Source organism: Leptonychotes weddellii, chromosome 6 (assembly GCF_054177405.1).
Source record: "Leptonychotes weddellii isolate Sample4059 chromosome 6, ASM5417740v2, whole genome shotgun sequence".
NCBI lineage: Eukaryota > Metazoa > Chordata > Mammalia > Carnivora > Phocidae > Leptonychotes > Leptonychotes weddellii.
Genome location: NC_138374.1, coordinates 89,750,498 through 89,772,751, shown reverse-complemented (window position 1 = coordinate 89,772,751; position 22,254 = coordinate 89,750,498). Strand labels below are relative to the sequence as shown.

Genomic DNA, 22,254 nt, shown 5'->3' with positions numbered 1-22,254 from the left:
AGCCTGAAGTCGTGATTTCGTAGTGGAGGTTTGAAATGAAAACTTTAAAGTTTCTTTAGGTCAAGCTATAGCACAGCATTCAGAGAGCCAGCCAAAATCGCTGAGGGAAACGAGGAAGGCCACATGTGGAACTAATTACTCATGTAGAGGCCATGACAAAGAACATTTCTCCAGACTTTTCATGGGGGCTTCACTTTCAGGAAGTTGCTATAATTACTGTTCAAGTCTAGAGCAGCCTGCAAGCCGCTGACAGATCCAACAGACGAGGAGGAGGAGGGAAAGAGAGAGAGAGAAAAAAATGAACTTATCTGCCCTTTTGACGAGTGAAATACCAGAAAATAAAGTACCACAGGAAAGCTCAAAAAAGTTTGCAAATGAGCCCTGACTTCCAGTGTTCAACTTTCTGTTTACTTTTTTTTTTTTTTTAATCTACCCTCTATCTTCAAATTACTTTTCTAGCCTGGACCGGACAGCAAATTTGTACTTCTACACTAACTCACTTTCAGTTGGCCACAGCAGAACTGTACATCTCGACTCTTTTTTTTACAGCTTTTCCATACTGAGGCCCACTTCCTGCCCAGTTGAGGAAAAAAATCTGGCCTGAAGATGAAATGACTGCTTAACATTACACTAAAACATCTGGTACCATTTTATGCACAGACCCATGTCTGAGAGCAGGCGATTCTAGCGGTCTCTCCAGCGGCACAGCGCATACCCAAACCTCCCCAGGGTGACATCATCCCATATATGGACTCTCCAGCCCAGCCCTCCCCCTTTTCCTGGTCCTAAATTCATTGCCAGTTCCCCAGTCTGCAGCAAATGTGCCACGTCAAGACTGGAAATCACAGCCCTTGAGTGTGTCTCAGTCAGTGCAGCAGAATTCAGGGGGGAAAGCCGAATGCAACCCCTGGTGCAGGAAGGGAGGCTTTTCCCAAAGACCAGGAGAGGATTTTAAGTACATAGATGGAAGCTTCTGGAGATCCTGCTCCGTCGCCCCAGTGTTCAGACTACCTGTTCAGGACAATGCCGTTGTACAGTAGTCTGCACATTGGTTAGACTGGGCAAGGGAGAGCAACGCCATGGACGGCTGGGGACAAACGTGGCTGTTTCCAAGGAGAAGACTTTTGTTTGCTTTTTCAAATCTCATACCCAATGTTTTTCTTCACAGGTTTTGCACACTAGGGACCCAGAAGCCCTCGGAGACACTGCTGAGAAAGGACTACTCGAAATAAGACCTGTGGGTAAGGCCTTCTTGACTGCTCACCTGGTCTGTGCCCAGGAGAGCTGAGGTGGGGAGCCAATGATTTGCGTTCACATGCGAGAGAAACAGAGGGATATGTGTGATGGAGAGCTATGGTTTACTTCTGAAAGAGTAACAATATGTGGTATAGAGCGATTTACTGTATGTTATTTGATTTCTGAAGATTTATAAGTCAAGTATTTTCTTAAGTGTAAAGTTTTTCCCACTTCCAAATGAAACATGAGAACACTCCAAGCACTTAAGAGTAATTTAATGAGGCTAGTTTTTAATTGTTGAAATTAATAATCCAAGGACATAAAAACTTACTTGAGTAAGAGCTGTAGTAGAACTTTTAACACCCTGGGATTGAATCCATTTTGCTTCAAAGTAAAGAATATTTGCTATTTTTAAAATGCTATCCGAATAGTGTTTTGAAAATTTACGTACATAATATAAATACCAGGAATAGTAGTATCTAACAATAAAAGAGGCTGCCAAGTTTTTGCCCACCAGACAATGCAGATGGGACTGACCCAGAAAAGAGCGCCAACCCAGAACTTAGTGAGTCAGCAGCTGATTAAGTCGGAGAATAGAAGAAACCTCTGTCTTCAGATATCCCAATATATATCTCTGTGTTACAGTTTTTTTTTTTTAAAAATCCAAAAATGGTTGATAATTGCTGGTCAGCTGAGACCTCATGTCTATATTTTACAATGCTTCTATTTCTCCGAGCATTTAAAATGATAAGGTACTTTGTCTAGAAACCCACTGATAAAAAAGGAATTTGTAAACGAAGGCAAAGTTTTCTTTGGTCAGTTTCCAGCTGTCCTGGAGGTGAAGGGGGGTGGGGGGGAAGGTGGGAGGGAGGAAAACCCTCAAGCTGAATGAAATCCCAATAGAGAGAATAATAGAGAAAGTCTGGGTTGCAATATGATCCATGCTGAACTTTAAAGGTGGGCCTCTTAAAGAAAGTTCTGGAAAAATGTTACTGCCTCACCCCTAATTCCCTCAACCCCCATTTATATCTACCCCCAAACTATTCTATATAATGAAAACATCTGTTCTATAGTTTTTATGAAAAAAATGTGATCTCTTTTGTCTTCCTTTAAATTCTTTAAAATTACAGTGGTTCCTGAACAAATCCTTTTCTAAATTGTACATTTTGCAACAATTCAAAAATTGTCACAAGTTCTCTTTTGCAAAACATTTTATTACAAAAAGTACCCCAGGTTATCTTTTGTGAAAACAATTTACTTTTTAAATCACCCTTTTGATTATCCCCAAACTGGTATAAAGAACATATTAAGTTATCTCTTCTATCCATAGTTTTTAGTTAAAATACAAAAAGCAAGGGTAAATTTAGTTATTTTCTCCACTTAGATGATATAATAAAGCCATCCTTTGTTTTTTCTATTGTGACTTGGAGGCTTGCATATTAAGTATTTTTAATAGAACAAGAGATATTTAAAACCTATATAGTTCCTTTTACACAAGGAAACTGAAAAAAAAAACTATTAGGTAATTACGGAAGCTTACTCTCAAGAAATATATTTTTACTAATTGATGCACTTAACTAAAGAAGAAAAAGAGCTATAAGGGACTTTGGCAATGTTTAAGTTTTTCTGAAATTTTTTTTAACTCTGTATAAATGACAGAATTTCACAACTTGCTTTCATTTCATGTATATTTAATTTAAATGTCTTTCTTCACATTTAATGGTCTTTTTGACTCTAAGAAACTAAACGCCACTGCTCGCCCACCAATTTTCTCCCTCAGGATGACTTTTAGTCTGGAGATAGAGGGGACCCGATGGTGTCCTTGGCATAAGTACAGGAATAGGAACCTTAAGAATTAATTTGTAGAGGGGTAGCCGAGGAGTGCATGCAAGTGCTCGGTGGAGTCCCGACAACCCATTTTTGATGCAAGCTTTTAACAAATGAAAAGGAATCGTACTTATTTTTAAATTGCATGAGCTAAATTAAGCATCAAAAGTAAAAGCTCACTTTATAAACCCTTGCTGACTGAAGGCAGGATAGGATGATTGTTTATACGCTGGTACACACGCCAGCATGTATACACACATATCGTAAAATAACCTTATCTCTTTCCAGGGCAATTAGAGCAATGTTTAACTTTATTTTGATATTACTTTATAAGGAGATATACAAATATTTTAGAGGTCATGGGATCTATTCCAGAGGAAACTAACCAACAGTGACATCTTCAACTAAAACTACCGCTGCACATGATGGTAAGTATTAAAATTAAACATTCTGCATTGTCAGAAAGAGAAAAATGTTTGCGGAGTCTGTCCAAACTGCATTTCATAGAAGCTTTTAGTTATTTTCGTTTTAGTGAGTGGATGACTGGTAAGTTAGGCTAGGTACTGGGTTAAAAGGAAAACTTTTTTCTGGCATCCAAGAAAAGGAAATTTAGGGCCTTAGCTTTAACACCATCAATTCTTAATTGGAAGAGGATCAATATAAAACAGTTTTCAAACCTCACTCCCTTTTTTAAGCCACGGATCTCAAAATCAAAGAAAGTTTATTTACAATGAGACAAAATTTCAAACTGATCACTTTCTTACAATTAGTCAATAGGTTAACGTCCTTCCTGCTTCGCATTTCTGTCTTTCAGCCCAGATAATGGTGTTTATGTTTTTAAAAGACCAAAATATACTGTCTACCCCCACCTCTCGCCTTACAGACCACCCAAGTTTTTCATGCCATGGGAAAAAGGTTAGGCATAAAACTTCTAATGAAAGAATTTCCCCCCCTTTTTTTTTTAAGGAAATAAAAGGAAAATACAACTTGATAATGTGAAAAAGTTCACTCATCCACCAGCGTCCATCCTTGCTAAAGAGAAGCCAAAGCTTTCAATTACTCTACAAGAGATCTGCTCTTTAAAAACAACCCATTTTCCTCTTTTCTAAGGAGAATATCCCACCCATCACAATAATGTCCAAATAATAACTAAGCGACCTTCATTCAGAAATCCCAGCTTAAAATAACTAGAAGGTCAGGCTCTCACCTGAAAGGAGACAGGAAATTGTCTTTAGTGAAGACAGAAACTTTCTTACTTGGTTTCTTTTATCTTTTCACCTTAGTGTGCTGCAAACTATGTAAATAGAAATATTTACCCAGGTTTTGAAAGTCTATTAAAAGCTTTATCAGTTTTAATAAATAGAGATAATGAAGTAAATTAAGGAAAATAATTAAATCTTCATTTTGAATTTCCTGACCTATCGTGACAGCCAGTTTCCTGAAGTTGCTTTGGCTTAATTTTGCTCTAAAGGATTTAGAAGATAATTCTTTCATTAAATTTTTTTCCTTAAGATAATAAATAAAAGACAAAGGAAAATAAGGTGTAATAACCATATTAAAAATTACATGGTATGATAATAATGTAAATAGCTCTTTTATATTTTAGCTAGTATTTTAAGTGGTAATGAATGGATACTCATTGGGAATATCCATTCATTGGGAGATGGAAAAAAAGTCTTAAATGTATTTTTCAGCCTTCTGTCTTTTTAACAAGATTAAGGGCAGGTTCAACATAACTATGAAGTATGCATATGCCACATACTTACTATAATTGTAGTTTAAAAGCTATTAGAAACATAAATTTTCCAAAAGTCTTATGAATAGAGTAGTCATTTTTCAGCAAGATTTTTTTCCCCCTGAAAAAAAAGTTATGGTTTTTCAGGCTCAAATATTTTTGGATTATTTTGGTTTAGTAAAACTGTTTCGTATTAAAATATAACAGATAAACTCACAAATATTTCTTTCTATTTTTTCAGGTTGCATGCATCATTCCTTTAATTGAGCAGAGTTAACTGGATCAAATTATTTATGGGAGAGAGAGGGAAAGCTATACAGAATTACAGTAATTTTTAATTTCCACCAATATATTCTTTGTAAGTGAATCACTCTAAATATTTTCTGTTACACTGAATGCAGCAACAATAACAAAATAGTTTCATAAGGTATTTGTTTTTGCATACTCTGACCTTGTGATTATCTAATAGCAGCCAAGTTTACTGACATTTTTGATTCTGTCAGAAAAAAAGAAAGTTCTCTACTCAGAATGTTGACCAGAAACAGAATCAGACATTTATTTTCTTGAAATCAAATAAATAAATGGAAAATTGCTCTTATCACCTCTTTGTTAAAACTGTACCATATCTAATCAATGCATAAAAGTTCAGATGTGTAGAAAACTATAATTTTTTCAGTCTCTAAAAATATTTTCCTCTCCATAAAGTTTCTATTTGCTATTTTCTCAGAATTTTATAATTAAAGGGAAATAACAAACTAGGTGTTTTCTTTAAAACTCTTTGGAAAAAGTCCCAAACTACACACTCCTTGGACAATAAGATTTCGTTTTGTTTTTGAAGAAATCCCACTTACTGGAATTCTATCTAAATATTTTGTTTTTTAAAGGGCAGGGGGATTTATTAAATACCTCTATGGATGTGAATGATCATTTATATTAAAATAGCCAGTAGGATTATCCTTGAGCCACCAGAATTACATTTTCTACCTGTGTATTTAACACCATTAACTCTTTCTTGTATAAATTATAAGAAAATTTTCTAAGGGGTCTGGTTTTACTTTTTGGATATGAAATAAAGTTTTCTTTCCTACATTTAAGGTCCTATTCTGTAACTGTACTGTACCACCAATGTCCAAAACACATTCTGAGCATCACTGTGGGTAACGACTTTTTAGTTTATACCCTTCTGGTTCATGGCCCGGCGCTGTAGTTAATTAAGAGGAGGAACACGTAAGCTCACAACCGTTTCTTATTTGGTTTTCACATCCATACTTAAAACCTTTGCCTTAAAAAGACTATGAGAAATTTAAATAAGTTCCCCTCTGCTTTATGAAGTATTGGCAAGAAATGCATCCCCTTGTCAAATCCCACTATCAAAGCATCGGATACCAAAGTTGGCTGGTTGAATTGCCAAATAGATTAGGCTTGTTAATTATTTTGAAAATGGCTGCCGTTTCCATGTAAATGACAAGTTTCTTTTTCATGGGCAAGGCTATGGTACTTATCGACTACAAGAAACATGTATAAACATAGTCTTTATCTTTAACTTCAGTATGAAAATATGCAGAGTTTTTGTGAAGAGGAAAAACATCTGGCTCAATGACTCTGAACTCTGACTGCATGTGGGCCAGTAATAATAATAATACGAATTGGATTTAAGAATAAACCTTGTGTTTAATCTTTTTGTTTTGTTTGTTTTGTTTTGTTTTTTCCTTGAAATTTCAGTGTGAGTGTTCTGTTACGTCCATTATCCATGTTAGCATGTCTGGAACAAATGTAAAAGTGTACTTTCTGAATAAAGTCAAAAGTCTCACTTGTTTTAGTTCCATAATGTTTTAATGTTTAATTCTATTGTGTGTTTTTCTCCCTTCCCCCGCCCACCCTCCAAAATCACCAAATCTGGAAAACAGACTGGTTGTGTCTGCCCATGAGCAAAGGAGACCCGAAGGAACCAAGGGCCTGGCTGGACGGTGTTGTCACGTGACTGCCTGTCTACACTTGCTGTGCAGAACATCCGCTCACCTGTACAGCAGGCACAGACAGGCAGTCACATGACAACCCAGCCTGAGGGACAACCAGCCACTGAAAGAGAGCAGCCCTCACACCATAGCATCTACACCAAGAGCTACGACCAAAATGAGGGGCGCGGGGGCCTGGGGGCCGGATCTGTTGGTTTAATACTTAATTCGTATGTATGATTTTATTATATTATATTTTGATTCGAATACTGAAACCCACCGAAAAGTAAAGTGAGTGGTGCCGATGAAATACAATAAAACCCATTTCTGAAAATGTTCCTGTGCTTTCTATAGTTCTCTTTTCCTAATTGTTGTCAGTAAATTCCTACCCGTGACATTTATTGTACACAGCTTTGCAGCACCCCATAATCAATATGACAAAACAATATAACTTCTGTCGGATGCTTGGCAGAGAATAAGTGATTCTAATAATTCTACTACAAAAACTAAGTTTAGTTTTCTATGTCATGATTTTTTTAAGAGAGAGAGGGAGAAAAGAAAACAAGGGAAGAGATAATGTTCTCTCAAGGGGATCATGTATTTTGAGTTAATAAACTCTACCAGTTTGGGTCTAGGCAAAACATAGTGAAAAGAGTATTTTGAACATAATGTTCATATGTATTAGAACAGTTGCCTCTCCTCTGCTGATATACAGAAAATTGAAATAGAAGCTCGGATATTCCCAAGTGTCATGATACACAAAGATTTATTACTTTGTCATTGTTTAATTAAGGAGGAGATTACACTACAGTTCTGAAGGTGGAGTTTCCAGGCCAACGCATTCACTTGGAAAACATGCTCCCATTCACTGTAAACTTCGATACTCCTGAGATGTTCAGGCAATTTGATTATTTTCAAAAAGAGCAAGGAAAGGGATCAATGGTAATGCAATGTATATTTTACCATATCTCTTGAGGAAATGTCAAAACTTCAGTTTATACACTGTGAACTGGGGTGCAATGATCAGGGCTGGCTTGTGTATATGAATGTCTCAAACACTGATGGGTAAAAAAGGTGGGAGACAGATAAAATTAGAAAATTGTCAACTTTGACTTGGTTCACTAAAATGTTTTAACGTCAGTCTTTAAAATTAATTTCATTTTCCTGAGATTGTGATTGAACCTTCAAAAATGTAGCACAAGACTACATAAAATTTTCTGGTTTCTTCAAAACTTAATTAAATATTTCAAATATATAGTTTGGACTAAAAAAAAACTATTTTTATTCAGATATTTCATTTTTAAAATGAAAGATTTAGTCTTAAGGCTAAAAATCCCACAAGGTTAAATAGCACAGGATTTTGTGCTATTCTACTAGACCTGACACTATAGTTTCTTTAAAAAAAGAAAAAAAGTGATTGGGCAAAACCACAAAGTAAAAATATAATTAAGGCTAAATTCTTGCATTTAACAATCTGGCCTTAGGAAATATGTCCTCTGCAAAAATATACTTCTGCAAAACACATTGAGCAATGAAGGTTTTCACCTTAAATGAAAGTCCCATGACTAGCAAATAAAGTACTAAACAATAGTTCAGAAAACATAAAATATAAACAGGAAGACGATATAAAAATGTCTCACAAAATATTTACATATAACCACCCAATTTTAAATGTTTTATATAACCCGCAGCAAATGCCAACAGGAGTCCACATCTGGATCACTCTACTGGACCCTGCAAGGCAGTCCCAGGACAGTGCTTGAGACCTCTCCGAATGACACAATAGCAGGTCAGAACATAAAGAAGACTATTCTATTCCAGCAAACTCTAAAGGGAAAGCTAGGAGGCCAGCACAGTCATCCTTAAGTGAGCCACTCCAGGATAACATTTCAAATAATACTCCCGTAAAATTTGAAGTTAACATTTTGGTTTTACATTTTTTCACTTAGCTCTCAAAAAATGCCTGAAAGAATATTATATATATATTTAAATTCATTAAATGAAGCACATTTAAAAATTTTACTCTTCTGGTAAATAATATTATTTTTCCAGAATAAACTTTTGAGTGGGACAAAAAATACATTTAGAGGAGTGGGTTTGGGCCTATTGAGTATTTTTCATAAATTTGAAATAGTATTTGCCATTATAGGTTGTTGTATATATTTGTCAAAGTTATAAATCTTTGGATAACACCACAATGTGGAAATGTTTGTATGAAATAATCCTACATTAAAAAGCATAACATAAGATATCTTATATATGTGAAAAAACACAACTACAATCATGAAGAATTTTAAGTAACATAAATGTTTTAAAGTTCAATATTTATTGGGACCTCTTTGGCAAAAAAAATATCTAAGTTTTGGCTGACTAAAACAACTCCACAAGGAGTGTAAATAGTGTTCACAGGGTCAATCCTAAACTCCTCATCACAGGGAACGTGGGGACCTAGCAGGAAACAGGCAGACTCCTGAAAGTATAAGTGAAACTGGAAAGAGCTGAAGATTTCTAGGACTTCTTGGTCTCACAGTTTGGGCCATTCAGGGAGATAGCTGCCATTTTGTTTTCTATTACCTAAGTTACATTTGTCTTCTGTTACAGCCACATAATAAAAACAATACTAAGTAAATATCCCTATAAGGGGATTATATAATCTCCTTATCAAGCTATCCAAATACTTCAACCCACAAAAATGAGGCCTGTAATTTTTTAAGAGTCCAAAGAATGTCCTTCTTTCAATGCGGATTTTGGATTTTCTTCAATATTATAAGGTTAGTACATTTTCACTGGGAGCATTTCTGTTAAATTATGCTTGTTTCCTATGAGTATTCCATAATGATTTTGATCTTCATGTTGGATGATATAAATAGAATAAATATTGGCTGTATGCTACCATTGTACATAAACTAGCAATTCCCTTCAGAGATTTTAACTATCATTCACACATTTCTCATTGATATTAAGAAAAATAAGGCTTTTTTCTCCCTTTATCAGAATATCCTATCTTCTAAAATTCATATTTTATACATATTTTAAATAAAAGCCATCCTTTTCTTCCAGATCTGATTTAAAGTATTAATATAAAACTATATAAGCCCCAAGTCCTTCTTGAAATGATAGTTTCTATTTTAAGTCTACACCTGGCCCTTTTCTAAATCCTAAGATTTGTACAAAATATATTTACAGTGTGTTAAAATAACATTGGGAAATTTATTTTCTGCTTAAATGATCTTCAGTGCAGAAAGCTATAGAGTCAGGGGAGAGAAAAAAACATTAACCTTCAATGATGAAAATTAAGAAAATTTTAAGACAATCTACCTTAAATTGTAAGTTTACCCTGTAATGAAATAATTTGGTTTAGGTACCTGATGTAACAGGACATCACGAATTACTCGGTTGCATTTATGTATTTATTTGCTCAATCATATCTTCACTCAACCAATATTTACTGTCACCTGCCAGTGCCATGTTCACTGGTGGTAGAGCAATGAATAAGTCAATGGCTCCTGGTCTCAAGAAGCTTACAATTTAGCAGGAACACTCAACCAATACATATCACGTGTGATGAGTTGTCAGTTTTCACCACCTGAAATAATCTCTTAAATCCATCCACTTCTATCTAGTTCCATCAACCAACCCAACCAGCCCAAGCTATTATTATCTCTTACATAGCCCATAGCCATACCTCCCTAACAACTCCCCCCCTCAGTTCTGTGCTCCTTCAATCCATTCTTTACAAGGCAAGCAAAAGGATCTGTAAAAAATTCAGATCTTATTATGTGAGTTTCCAGCTTAAAAACTTCCAAGGCTTAAGGTCAAAATCCTTAATCTTTATAGACTTTTTCCCTCTCTTTGTTCTCTTTGGCCTTAATTCAGTTTCTTCAATTCATCAGGCTCAATCTTAGCCTCAAGACATTAACACAAACCTCTGACCACCCAATTCAATGTCTCCCCCCCGCCATGCTGTGATCCCCACCCCAGATGCTCTTTAAGTCAAATACATCACTGGATTTATTTTCTTCATAGCTTGTAATCTGTATCTGATAGGTTTTCCGGCTTGTTTGTATGTTTTCTTTATTGGTAAATATCCTTCAGGAGGGCAGGTACCATGAATTCCTTGGTAACCGTTTTATCCTTAGTGACTAGGATAGTGTGTACTACATAACAGGTGTTCAGAAAATATTTGTTGGGAAACGTTCAGGCAGTTAAGAGCACAGCACCAACACTGAGCAGCTGGCTAAATTATTCTCTGAGTCTCAGTCTTCATCTCTAAAATGGGAAATGTAAATAAAATACTTAGTTCAGTGCCTGGGAAACTATAAATACTCAATAAATGTTAACTTTTAGGATGATAATGATCATCATCAAGATTATCGTTCAGATAGAAAGCTGGCCTTCATGACTTTAAGCAGGTAGAATGACTAGTGGAATACTATTTACAACCACAATTACTGTCAAACTAGGGAGCATCTTGCTAACCGGAAGTCCTTTTGGTTTGGTTTAGCATTTTGACTAGTCCGAATATGCAAAACTGAGGCTGGACCAAAGGCTGGACTAGATGCTGAGAAGAGCTGAATGGATGTATACAACAGAGTGAGAAGCACCTTGAGTTTGGGGCAATCCAGATTAACAGCATTGAGAGAAGAAATAGGAGGGGAAAGAGAAAGAGAGGAGCTGAGGTACTGTCCTTGGGCTGGGCCAGCACAAGGCTAGAGCAGCACTGCCATACCCAACCAAGTGGGGTGTCCTCTGGATAAAACAACTGTGCAGAGGGGTATGTAATATTCTAATTGAGGTTGTGTGAATTGCTGTAGTGCTTGCCCAAATCCTTAGTAAAGTACCAAAAATATCCTTATGTTATTATTTTGATAGAAATCAAAGGATCTATAAGATCAACCATCCCAAATACAAGGGAATATATGTGGACACACAAGCCTGCATGTCCAAACTCTGTCCTCACCCGCATAAGCAGATCCTCCTTGACTTGGTACACACACTGGCAGAATGCCCTGGGAAGAATGAAACTAGGAAAAGGCCTATCAAACCCCTAGAAAAGATCTCAGGGCCACTTGTATAGGGAATTTCCTAGTCTGGGGTACTAGAGCATGATCTAGAAGGTCAGCCACGTTTGGGCAAATCCCTTTGGTGGTTAGTTATAAACTGTTTAACCCTGCAAGAAGACAGTTTATTTCTTTTTGTGTTACAGAAAGCCCCAGTCTTAAAGTAATGTTGGAGAATAACATACAGTCAGGTAAATAGTTTAATTATGTCTACTATAACCACATTGTATTATAAAGACTCTTTGAAGATGACATGTAGAAAAAAACATGGTCTGGGACACAGGTGGACACCTCTCTATTAAGCTCATCTATCAGTAACATTACAGATAACACTATTGTAATTTAGAGTTATGGTTCAAAAAGTACAGTCCACAGATGCTTGAGGGTGTTCATGAATCCATCTAAAATTCAAGGGTAGGCTAGATAGATCTGTTCAGAATACGGAGAAAGCAAGAAAAATGCTGGGGACTTCCCATTATAGTCATGCCAACTCTAGTTTTAAATTATTACACAGTGTTATCATGCTATTGCCTCTGCCAGCTTCGTTAGGAAATCACGTGTTTTTGTATTATCACCTCCAATTCTTGGCTGAGGTGTAAGAGAACCCAGAGGTGGAGGGGAGGCAGCATGGCAAGTCTCACTGAAGGAATGGGCTCTGAGTTCCCTCTTAGAATCTGAACCTTACCATTCCCTACTTAAAAAACAAAACAAGACAAAAACCACCAGACACCATACATCTGCTCTCACAATATGAAATGACAAAAAACTGGAAATTAGAAGACATGCGAGTCAAAGAATGGCTTTACAGTGGGAGGGAACAGTTGTTACTTGCAATGGCAACCATGAATATATAAATGTGACACCTAAAAGTTTATAAAAGCACTTATTTATATAAGATTTCTTAGAGTCCTAGAATGTCTCTTTGAGGTGATTTGGTCAGCAAAGGTCCCCATTCAACAAGTGAAAAGAAAAGAAGTGAGGCCCAGACAAGACTGACTTGTTTCAACACTGGCATTAGTCATAGCAAATCAACATCCTCCACACCTCACCATTTTCACTGTACCAAGTGTATGGTCTGTAGGGTTTTTGTTCAATTAATGTAATCCTGGAAAACAGTTCAAGCCATTGTTCTTCAATCTCAAATATATGTCATAAGTCATTTATATTTATTACAGACTTAATAAGTTCCATAAAATCATACCTATTCATAAGATATAATAAGCTATTTATTCAACAGCCAGTTAGATATAATGAAAACATACCAACCTAATTACACAAGAAAGCAGGAAGATGGCAGAACACAGAAAAAAATGATAATCCTCTATAAAAGTTTGAATATAAATTTGTCATTGAATAAATGAATGAAAATATAACTAACTTAATGATATTTACTGTGTCACATTTGTTTGACTAAGAAGGATAAATTATCCCATAAAAGGATTTCCAAGTATATAGATGCTGGTGCACATATTAGAAAGATACCCTGGGAACAAAGAACAAGCACTTAATTTAACAACAAATTGTCTCCAAAAGTTGAGTTAGAATTCAGGCTAATTTTCATAAAGGAATATTCTAAATTGGGGGGTTTTGAGGTTACCCACAGAAGCATGTTCAGGCCACATGTATTTGAACTATAGCAGTAAGACCTTTATGGAATCTCAGTATCATTTAAAACATTGCTGCTAAAAGATGGGAGTTTAGGGTACAAATTCAAGAGGCCAGAGACTCATCACTACTTCTAAGCGCTACCCTCTGATGTTTCTTCTTGATCTCCTTTCCCTGTATCCTCCCTTCTGGTCTCTGCTCCCAGCCAACACTAATAACTATTGGTTGAATACTAGCAGAAAGCAAGGAACAGTACTGTACCCTCCCTTTCACCTGGACAGCAAGCTCAGAGGTGGTCTGCAGTGGTAGCAAACTCTCGGGCAAGAGAAACAGAGCAGAATAGGGGATGACAGTGGTGGTGGCCAAGGAATGACGAGGTGGGAATGAATGAGGATGGCTCCAGTGGAAAAAGGCTCGGCCCCAGTAACAAACAATTTAAAGATAAGGGTCATTTGGGAGTCAGGCATTAATATTTTGAAAACTTCCTATCTTGTTTCTTGAGAAGAGTTCTAATGAGTAACAGTAGCTAATGGCTGCAGTGTGGCTATATGCAGCCCATCAATTTGCTACCCTAAACTGAAGAGTCCTCTCAAGCCACCATCTTCTCTTATCTGGACCACTGCTACAGTCTCCCAGCTGGTCTCCCTTCTTCTATTCTTGCCACTCCCCTCCTTCCACACACCCATTCCCTCCCACACATCATGCCCGACCCAGCAGCCAGAGTGATCTTTCTAAAACATTAATCCAATCATGTCACATCCTGTTGGAATAAGCCAATGGTTTTCAATTATCCTTGAAATAAAATCCAAATTACTGGCTGGAGCCTGGATAAGGCCCCATCCACTAGTACCTCTGATTTTATGTCCTACCTCTCTCCCCCATGCTCTTACATTTCAGCCACAGGATCCCTGCTGGCTCCCACCCTGGGAGGGGGGGTTATTCTTATGGTTCCCTCTACCTGGAATGTTAGTCAACAAAATCTTCTACACAGCTCATCATTCTAGCCTCTGTTCCAATGTTACCTCCTCCCAAACACCCAATCAAAAGGTTCTTCCTCCATCACTTTCTAGCTCACTACCCTATTTTATTTTCTTCAGAGCACTTAATATCTGATATTGTATTATTAATCTCTTTGTTAATTCCATAGAGCAACAACTTTGTCATTTTTTTTTTCTTGAAATGGTCTAAACTAAGCAAACAACCCTCTCCTAAACTTCTAAATCACTCCATTGTATTTCAAGGGTCATTCCTATACACCCCACCCCATGCCCAAACATCCTCTACACATATACTTGAATAAAATGGTCTCCAACACTCAGTTAATATTATAACTGCACACATTTATTTTCTATTTGTTGTAATCAAGTGCTCATGAGGGCGCTTTAGCAGCAGAGGTTTTGTAAAAAGTTATCCTGAGTTTATAGAGGAGAGAAAGGGATGACCAGTGATCATAAGCTTACCAAGCTCTCAAAGCTGCTTCCTTCCCTATAGGGGGCACCATGTGCCTTCCAGTGGCCTTCTTTCAGTGCCCACACGGCCGGACAAGAGAACCCCAAAGCCATATTCCAACAGCAGCAGCTAATCCTATTGTCTTCAGAGCCCCTGATACTAACATCCAGAAAAAGATCAATGCCAAAATGCCTGGAATTTGTCTTAATAAATCCTCTGTGGGATGAAGCTGACTTGGACAAATCTAGCATCTCTGGGATTCTTGCCTACATTTGTGGTTGAAGACATAAACTCTGGAGCCAGATAGCCTGAGTTTGAATTTCTGCTTTGCTACCAACTAGCTATTTGACCTTGGGAAGTTAGTTATCCTCACAAACACCAAGTAGTCTGCAATAAGGGAACCTGAGTCCTGTAGAAATGACTTTTCAAAAAGTTGGGTTTTTTTGTTTGTTTAGTTTACTTCTCTGAAAAATGGGCATCATAATAGCACCTATCCTTAGGGTTCTAATGCGGATTGAATGAGTTAATCAATCTATATAAAACACTAGCTATTATTATTATGAATCCTCAACAAAATATTTTGCTTTCCCTAGAATAACTAATAAAGGCCCCCAAACTAGTATGTATTTAAATATACATAAATGATCCTCTGAATCCTTGGAAACAACATATATCTAAGAGAAGATCTCTTAAGGCAAATGAACACAAAAGAAGGTACTCTATTTACTGATTTCCTGTCTAGGGAGGGATCTCAGAGCCCCTGAAGCTGTGGTGTTTAAACACTGGATCTTCCCACACAATGACGGGGATTTCTGAGCAGCCAGCACAGGAAAGAAACCATTGCTAATCCTCAGACTCTCACAACAACAACCAATTCTACATTTGACTGAAGTCAGTGAAATATATGACTTAAAAATTTTTTAAAAGCTTTTGTATTGGAATCTTCTTTGCACATTTCTATAAGATTTTATTTCTCTTACTGAAGAAAACTTAGTGGTCATATACTGATCATCTGATTAACACACTATTGTGCACAAAGTACTTAGGAAACAGAACTATATAAGACATGAAACTTTAACTCCAGTAACCAACAAAGGCACCTGGTAGTGCTTTCAAAAAAATATCAAGCCAGGACTGGAAGAACTTTTAACTCTGAAATATGTGTCCTTTAGAGCCAAACAAAATTGAAATAATCTTACCTGTAAATAGCTTTGCGATCATGAAGTACTCTTATTTAATGTTTGTATACTGCGTTATAAGCACCAAAACCTGCTCAGGTCAGACCAGAGCTATTAAAATTTCCAAAACATAGTTAATTTCATCCATGATTTCCCAAATTTAGCAGTATCATTTTATAGCACTCTAATGGCTCCAAAAGACTGATACAATTTTTTGTGCTTTTATAACTATCAGATTTAAATGAGTAGTAAGTCACAGGACAAAAATTATTAACATCTAACATGAACCAGAACAGCATAATTATCATAATTCTTGCTTTTACAAAGCTATCAAATTTTCAAAGAACAACATTCATATAAACAATTACCTAGGACTGGCTTGAAGATTATGATTTGGACATTTTCGAAAGCCTGCCATTTGAGACAGACATCACAGCAACAATCCCAAAATTCTTTATTAACTTTGCATCAGTGCTATTAATTTCATTCTTAAGATGCTCTATATCCTTGGGTATACAGAGTTTCAACACATTATTTAATGAAAACTGCTGTCCCTCTATCAGTATCTTGCCTTTATTACAGAGAGGGATATTTCCAACAACTGACTCCTAACTCCATTTCTTCAGGTTAAGGAACATGTGATTATACAAAAGAAATAAAAGAAATTTGAGGGAGATATTATAAAATTAAAAATCTATGAGGAAAAAAACAGTGCTTCTTCAAACAAACACCCCAAGCTAAGTCTTACTGAAAGAGAACCACTCATGTCTTGAAATTGTATATCACAATAGTATCAATTAATTTGAAATTAGAAACACTTTAATAAGAAAACTCTGTCATCCTCCGTGGCTTACCTCATCATCTTTGTACCAGGACAAGCTTTCAGCAGTAAGGACAAACCAGTATCCCTTCGAGCCTCCTTTCATGATGCCGATGTTGCTGATGGTTAGCCACCCCTTGCGAATCACCTACAAGAGCGCACAGATTGGCAGAGATGTTTAGTTTAACGTGAGCCAATGGAGAGCACAGGTCTTGTACTAAGTAAAGTTAAAAACAAGATATAAATTTCAATAAGAACAATACTGTTTCCCCAAAGCCCAACTTCTATTAAGCTACTCAAGATAATTTATCTTCCCCAACTACAGATAACCAGAGGGAAATCTGTCCCATCAAATGAACAAAGTTAAAATTGCAGACTTAAATGGATGGTGGAAGCAAAGCAACTGAAATAGATAGGAATTAAATGAGGCAGACTAGTATGCTTGTGCTGAGACGATTTATGGCATTGCTGCTACAATTAAAATGTATTTAGTTGATTGGATGAATAATAAACTTTCCATGCCCAGTGCCTCTTCTCCTTCCAGTCCACTGGTCCATTTGTTTGCCTGGTTTGCATCTCATTATTATTTCCACCAGACTGGCCACCAAATGGTGAAAAGAAGAAACTCAAGTCAACCAATTAAGTTCCTTTTTAACAGCTCACAGCTCTGAATAAAACTGGATGAGGGAGAAAGCTGAAACAATAAGTGAAAATTAAAAGTTTGGAGTTTCTTAATGGTCTAGATTTATCCATCTACTTCTGGTTGTTATTTGTCATGCTAAAAAATACATAGCATCTTCATCAAAATCTTTAAACTGTTTTTAAATTTTAAAACATTAATGACTTGGATTACAGCTTTTATAGAAATTATTTATAAATGCATTTAAGTGAAAATCTGTTTTTTTCTCATAGTTGCAAAGTTAAATTCAATTTTTCCACATGGCATAGTTTACTATCTCCCCTATGCTAGATAATTTTTGTTGTCATAGAACCCAAAATGAAATACTGTATAGAATTATATGATACTATTCTAAATACTAAAAATCATCCTATACCTAAAGTGTTCAATATCCTAGAGATCCTGAATTATCAAAAAAATTTACTTACTGAATGACTAATGCGTGTCAGTTCCTAAATGAAGATGAAATACCCGAATAATTAGATTTAAAAAAAATACTGATAGTAAATTTTCTTGCTGAAGAAGATAAGTCAATACTAGGGAAAATTGTGAAATAAGCCAAAGTTGTCTTATTGATCTTCAAGACTCTCTCCACACCCTCAGTCCCTGACACCCTTGATTCCCTGTTTCAACTTTTGCCAGGTGTCCATTCTCCTTTATAATGCTCTGTAACTTCTGTAGACCTCTATATAGAACCTCATTTTAGACTATGTAAGCTACTGACTAAGGCAGTTATCTCAGTTGTTCAAAATTACTCCTTCCTCTTCCTCTCTAGTTCAGAAAGAAGGAAACAACACTTCTCAGAATATGATTTCTATCAGCTATATTATAATCATTGTGATGCTTTCTAAAAATACAGATTCTTGGGCCATCACCAGTTCAAATGAATCAGAATATGTACATATGAAACCCAGAAATCCATATTTAAACATGTATCCGAGGTGATTATCATCCATACTGAAATTTGATGGCCATTGCATGTACACATACAAACAAAACGTCACTCTGCTAGAGCAAGTAATCTCATCTAATTTCTAGGAAGAAGCAAGTGGACAATTCATTTCACACTAACACTGTTATCGACCCTATGAGCTTCTTACAAATAGCATACTAATCACAGTACTAAAATGAAAGTACACTTATTATTTTATTATGTATCTTTAGAGACAAGGGAAGTCTCCCAGAAACTGCAGAAAGTGCAATGAGCAAATCACTATTTCATTCACTGGTAAAACAGGCTGGCTCCAATAAGGAGAGCCATGAATGTTGTCCAATAAACATTTCTAAGGAACTATCATATGTCAAGATGAAAAAGGCATGATGATGCTGTAATCCCTGCCTTCATGAATCTTATGTTTTAGTGGGTAATGCAGATCAATAAAAATATAATTTCAGTCTAATAGTGTAATAAGAAATGTATGTCAAGCAAGGAGCACTTGACATAATTCGGGAAGTTGTCATAGGCTTTCTTTGAAGAGATGGTACCTCAGAAGAGCCTAGAAGAGAAACAGAATTAGTCAGGTCAGGAAGTAGTTTGTTTACCTATTTGTTTATCTATATGAAGAAGAACAAACAAGAACAAAATACGAAAGAGCCACTAAATACAGAAAATGTGAGGTGGGGATGAATAAGTTGAGGTTGGGGAGATAGGTGAAGTAAAGTCAGAGTGGATCCGGGTCCATGAGACCCCAAATTTTAGTGATCTCACTCCCCCTGGCCGTACTAAAACAAACTTCAAATACACATGTAATTTTATTTTTAAATTATATATGACTACTGTGTTAATAAATTAGGTACATCATATAGAAATATACAGAGAATTTTTAAATTCTGCATGAAGATAAAATAAATAATATTAATTTTTTTTTATTTTGTGGGGAAAATATATTTTATGTCTTATATTTACACTTTACTATTGACTTCTCAGAGCAAGGGTGCTGGCATCAATATGTATATTAAATGTTAATAAGTCTGAATTGTTTTCTTATTTTCTAGATAAAAATACATATAAGTAGATGTTCTACTATATCCTCCTTTATTCTAGTGGATCTTACACACTCTCTAAGGCAGAGAAACCAGATTATGTAAAGCCATGATACAGTAAGGATGCAAATAAATAAACTTACTGGAGAAATACCTCTGAGATAAAATCAACAGGACTAATAACTGGTTAAGAGAGAGATTACTGGAGGTAAAGACTCGAGAACTGCTCTGTACAGGAGCCACTAGCCACACATGGTCACTGGGCCCCAGTGAATAGGTTCAATTCAGGTGTTCAATAAGTGTAAGATGCAAGCTGGATTTTGAGAAGTTAGTACCAAAAAAATGCAAAATACCTCATTAAATGTTTGCAGATTTATCATAGTACTATTATATTAGATATACTGGGTTAAATAAAATCAATTTTTAGTAATCATTTCACTGTTTCATTTTTTTTAATGTGGCTGTCAGAACATTTTAAATTACGTATGTGGTTTATATTATATTTTTACTGGACATTGTGTTGTTCTAGAAAGATTCTGAAACTCTTGGGGCTACCACCTCAGAAGGAAGAGAAGGGAAGAAAAGAAGAACCAAGTTTTGGAAAGTAGGGGAGTTGATGACGAATTCAGCCAAGGCCATGCTGAATATGAGGTACCTATGGGAAATAACACATTCAAGTGACCCGACCTCTGAAGCAAAATGGGTATGTCAGGACTAGAGATGAAGACTTGCAAGTCATTAGTGTGTGCGTCTGTGTGTGTGTGTGTGTGTGTGTGTATCTGTTAAAACTCTGAGTGAAATAGCAGTGGCTCACAGTGGAATCCAGGGAAATACCAACATTTAAGAGGTGGTCAGAAAAGAGCCTGAAAAGGAACGTCAGAGAAATAACAGCAATGAGGTCATGGAAGCCAAAGGCAAGGTGAATTTTAAGGACAGTGTGGTTGAGAGAATCAAATTCAACACAGACAGGGATGTGGCAAGTGCAACGCAGACATCAGAGTGTCTTCAGCTATGCCAGCTGCAGTGCAATTCTGGGAGAAGTCAAAGTTCATTGGGTTGAAAGGTGAATGGGAAGTAAAAAATGGAGACGATGATTGAAAGAGCTCTAACCATAGGAAGATGAAAGACAGTTAAAATCAGAATAGACACAGGACCAAAGGAGGTGATGGTGTTGTTGCTGCTAGTTTGTTGTTGTTGTTTTGGGGTTTCTTTTTTTTTTTTTAGTATAGAAAAGAATTGAGCATTTTTATGATTTGAGGAGAAATAACAGTACAAAGTAAGAGATTGGTGATAGAAGAAAAATGATAGAAGGATAAAGAAGATAGAAATGAAAGATAAAGAGTACAGAAAGGGACTATACTTGAACAGAAATGGAGCTGCCTCATCTTGTGAACCTGGGGATGTTGGGAGAGTAAGGGCAGATATATGTCCTTTGTGGGGAAAAGGATAGAAAGTTTTTAGAGAGGTTATATTTGACCTTTCCATTTTACTTCATCAGAGCAGAGACTAAATGATCTGTAGGAGAGTAAGGGTGAGAAGTTGGAAAGAAGGCTTAATGAGAGCACAGGGACAATCAGTCATTGAAAAGTGGGGGGCACCTGGATTGCTCAGTCAGTTAAGCATCCGACTCTTGGTTAGGGCTCAGGTCATGATCTCAAGGTTGGTCGTAGTTGAGCCCACATTGGGCTCCATGCTCAGTGTGGAGTATGCTTTGGATTCTTGCTCCCTCCCTTCAGCCTCCCTCACACTCTCTCCATCTCTCAAATAAATAAATAAGATCTTCAAAAAAAAAAAGAGAGAGAGAGAGAACATAACAAGAATTAATAAAAAATGGCTGGCAAAACACAACACCATAGAACTCATAGACGATAACACAGAAAAAAGTCTAGAAGACTTTGGGTATAATGACATCTTTCTAGACACAGAACCAAAGACACAACCCATGTAATAAATAACTGATAAGCCGGACTTCATTAAAATTAAAAACTTCTGCTCTTCAAAAGACAGTATCAAGAGAATGAGAAGACAAGCCACAGATTGGCACAAAATATTTGCAAAAGACATACATGATAAAGGACAGTTATCCAAAATATACAGAGAACTCTTAAAACTCAATAATAAGAAAACACACAACCTGATTAAAAATGGGCCAAAGACTTTAACAGATGCCCCATACAGATGGCAAATAAGCATATAAAAAGATCTTCCATATCATATGCCATCAGAGAAATGCAAATTAAAACAATGAGATAACGGGCGCCTGGGTGGCTCAGTTGGTTAAGCGACTGCCTTCAGCTCAGGTCGTGATCCCAGGGTCCTGGGATCGAGTCCCACATCGGGCTCCCTGCTCTGCAGGGAGGCTGCTTCTCCCTCTCCCACTCCCCCTGCTTGTGTTCCCTCTCTTGCTGTGTCTCTCTCTGTCAAATAAATAAATAAAATCTTTAAAAAAAAAAAAACAATGAGATACCATTACACACCTAATAAAATGCCCCAAATCCCAAAAACTGACAACACCAAACGCAGAATGTGGAACAGGAATTCTCAGACATTTGCTAGTGGGAATGCAAAATGGTACAGCCACTTCGGAAGATGGTTTGGCACTTTCTTATGAAACTAAATATATTCTTACCATGTGATCCAGAAACCGTGATCCTTGTTATTCACCCAAAGGAGTTAAAAACTTATATACACACATGTATGTTTAAAGCAGCTTTATTCATAACTGCC

At 36.5% G+C, this 22,254-nt stretch overlaps 1 protein-coding gene and 1 long non-coding RNA gene across 2 annotated transcripts in view; one reads left to right on the top strand and one right to left on the bottom strand.

The window, feature by feature from the left end:
* The window catches only part of DNM3 (dynamin 3), a 533,769-nt gene that overhangs the window by 236,637 nt on the left and 274,878 nt on the right, over window positions 1–22,254 (bottom strand). Inside the window, exon 13 of the mRNA XM_081823185.1 lies at window positions 16,900–17,013. Coding sequence (XP_081679311.1) covers window positions 16,900–17,013 — 114 coding nt within the window. The remainder of the gene's footprint in view (window positions 1–16,899; window positions 17,014–22,254) is intronic.
* LOC145722282 (uncharacterized) lies at window positions 750–12,112 on the top strand. Its single transcript, XR_014146426.1, has 3 exons — window positions 750–8,542; window positions 9,355–9,524; window positions 11,258–12,112. It is a non-coding gene; the product is annotated as an uncharacterized LOC145722282 (long non-coding RNA).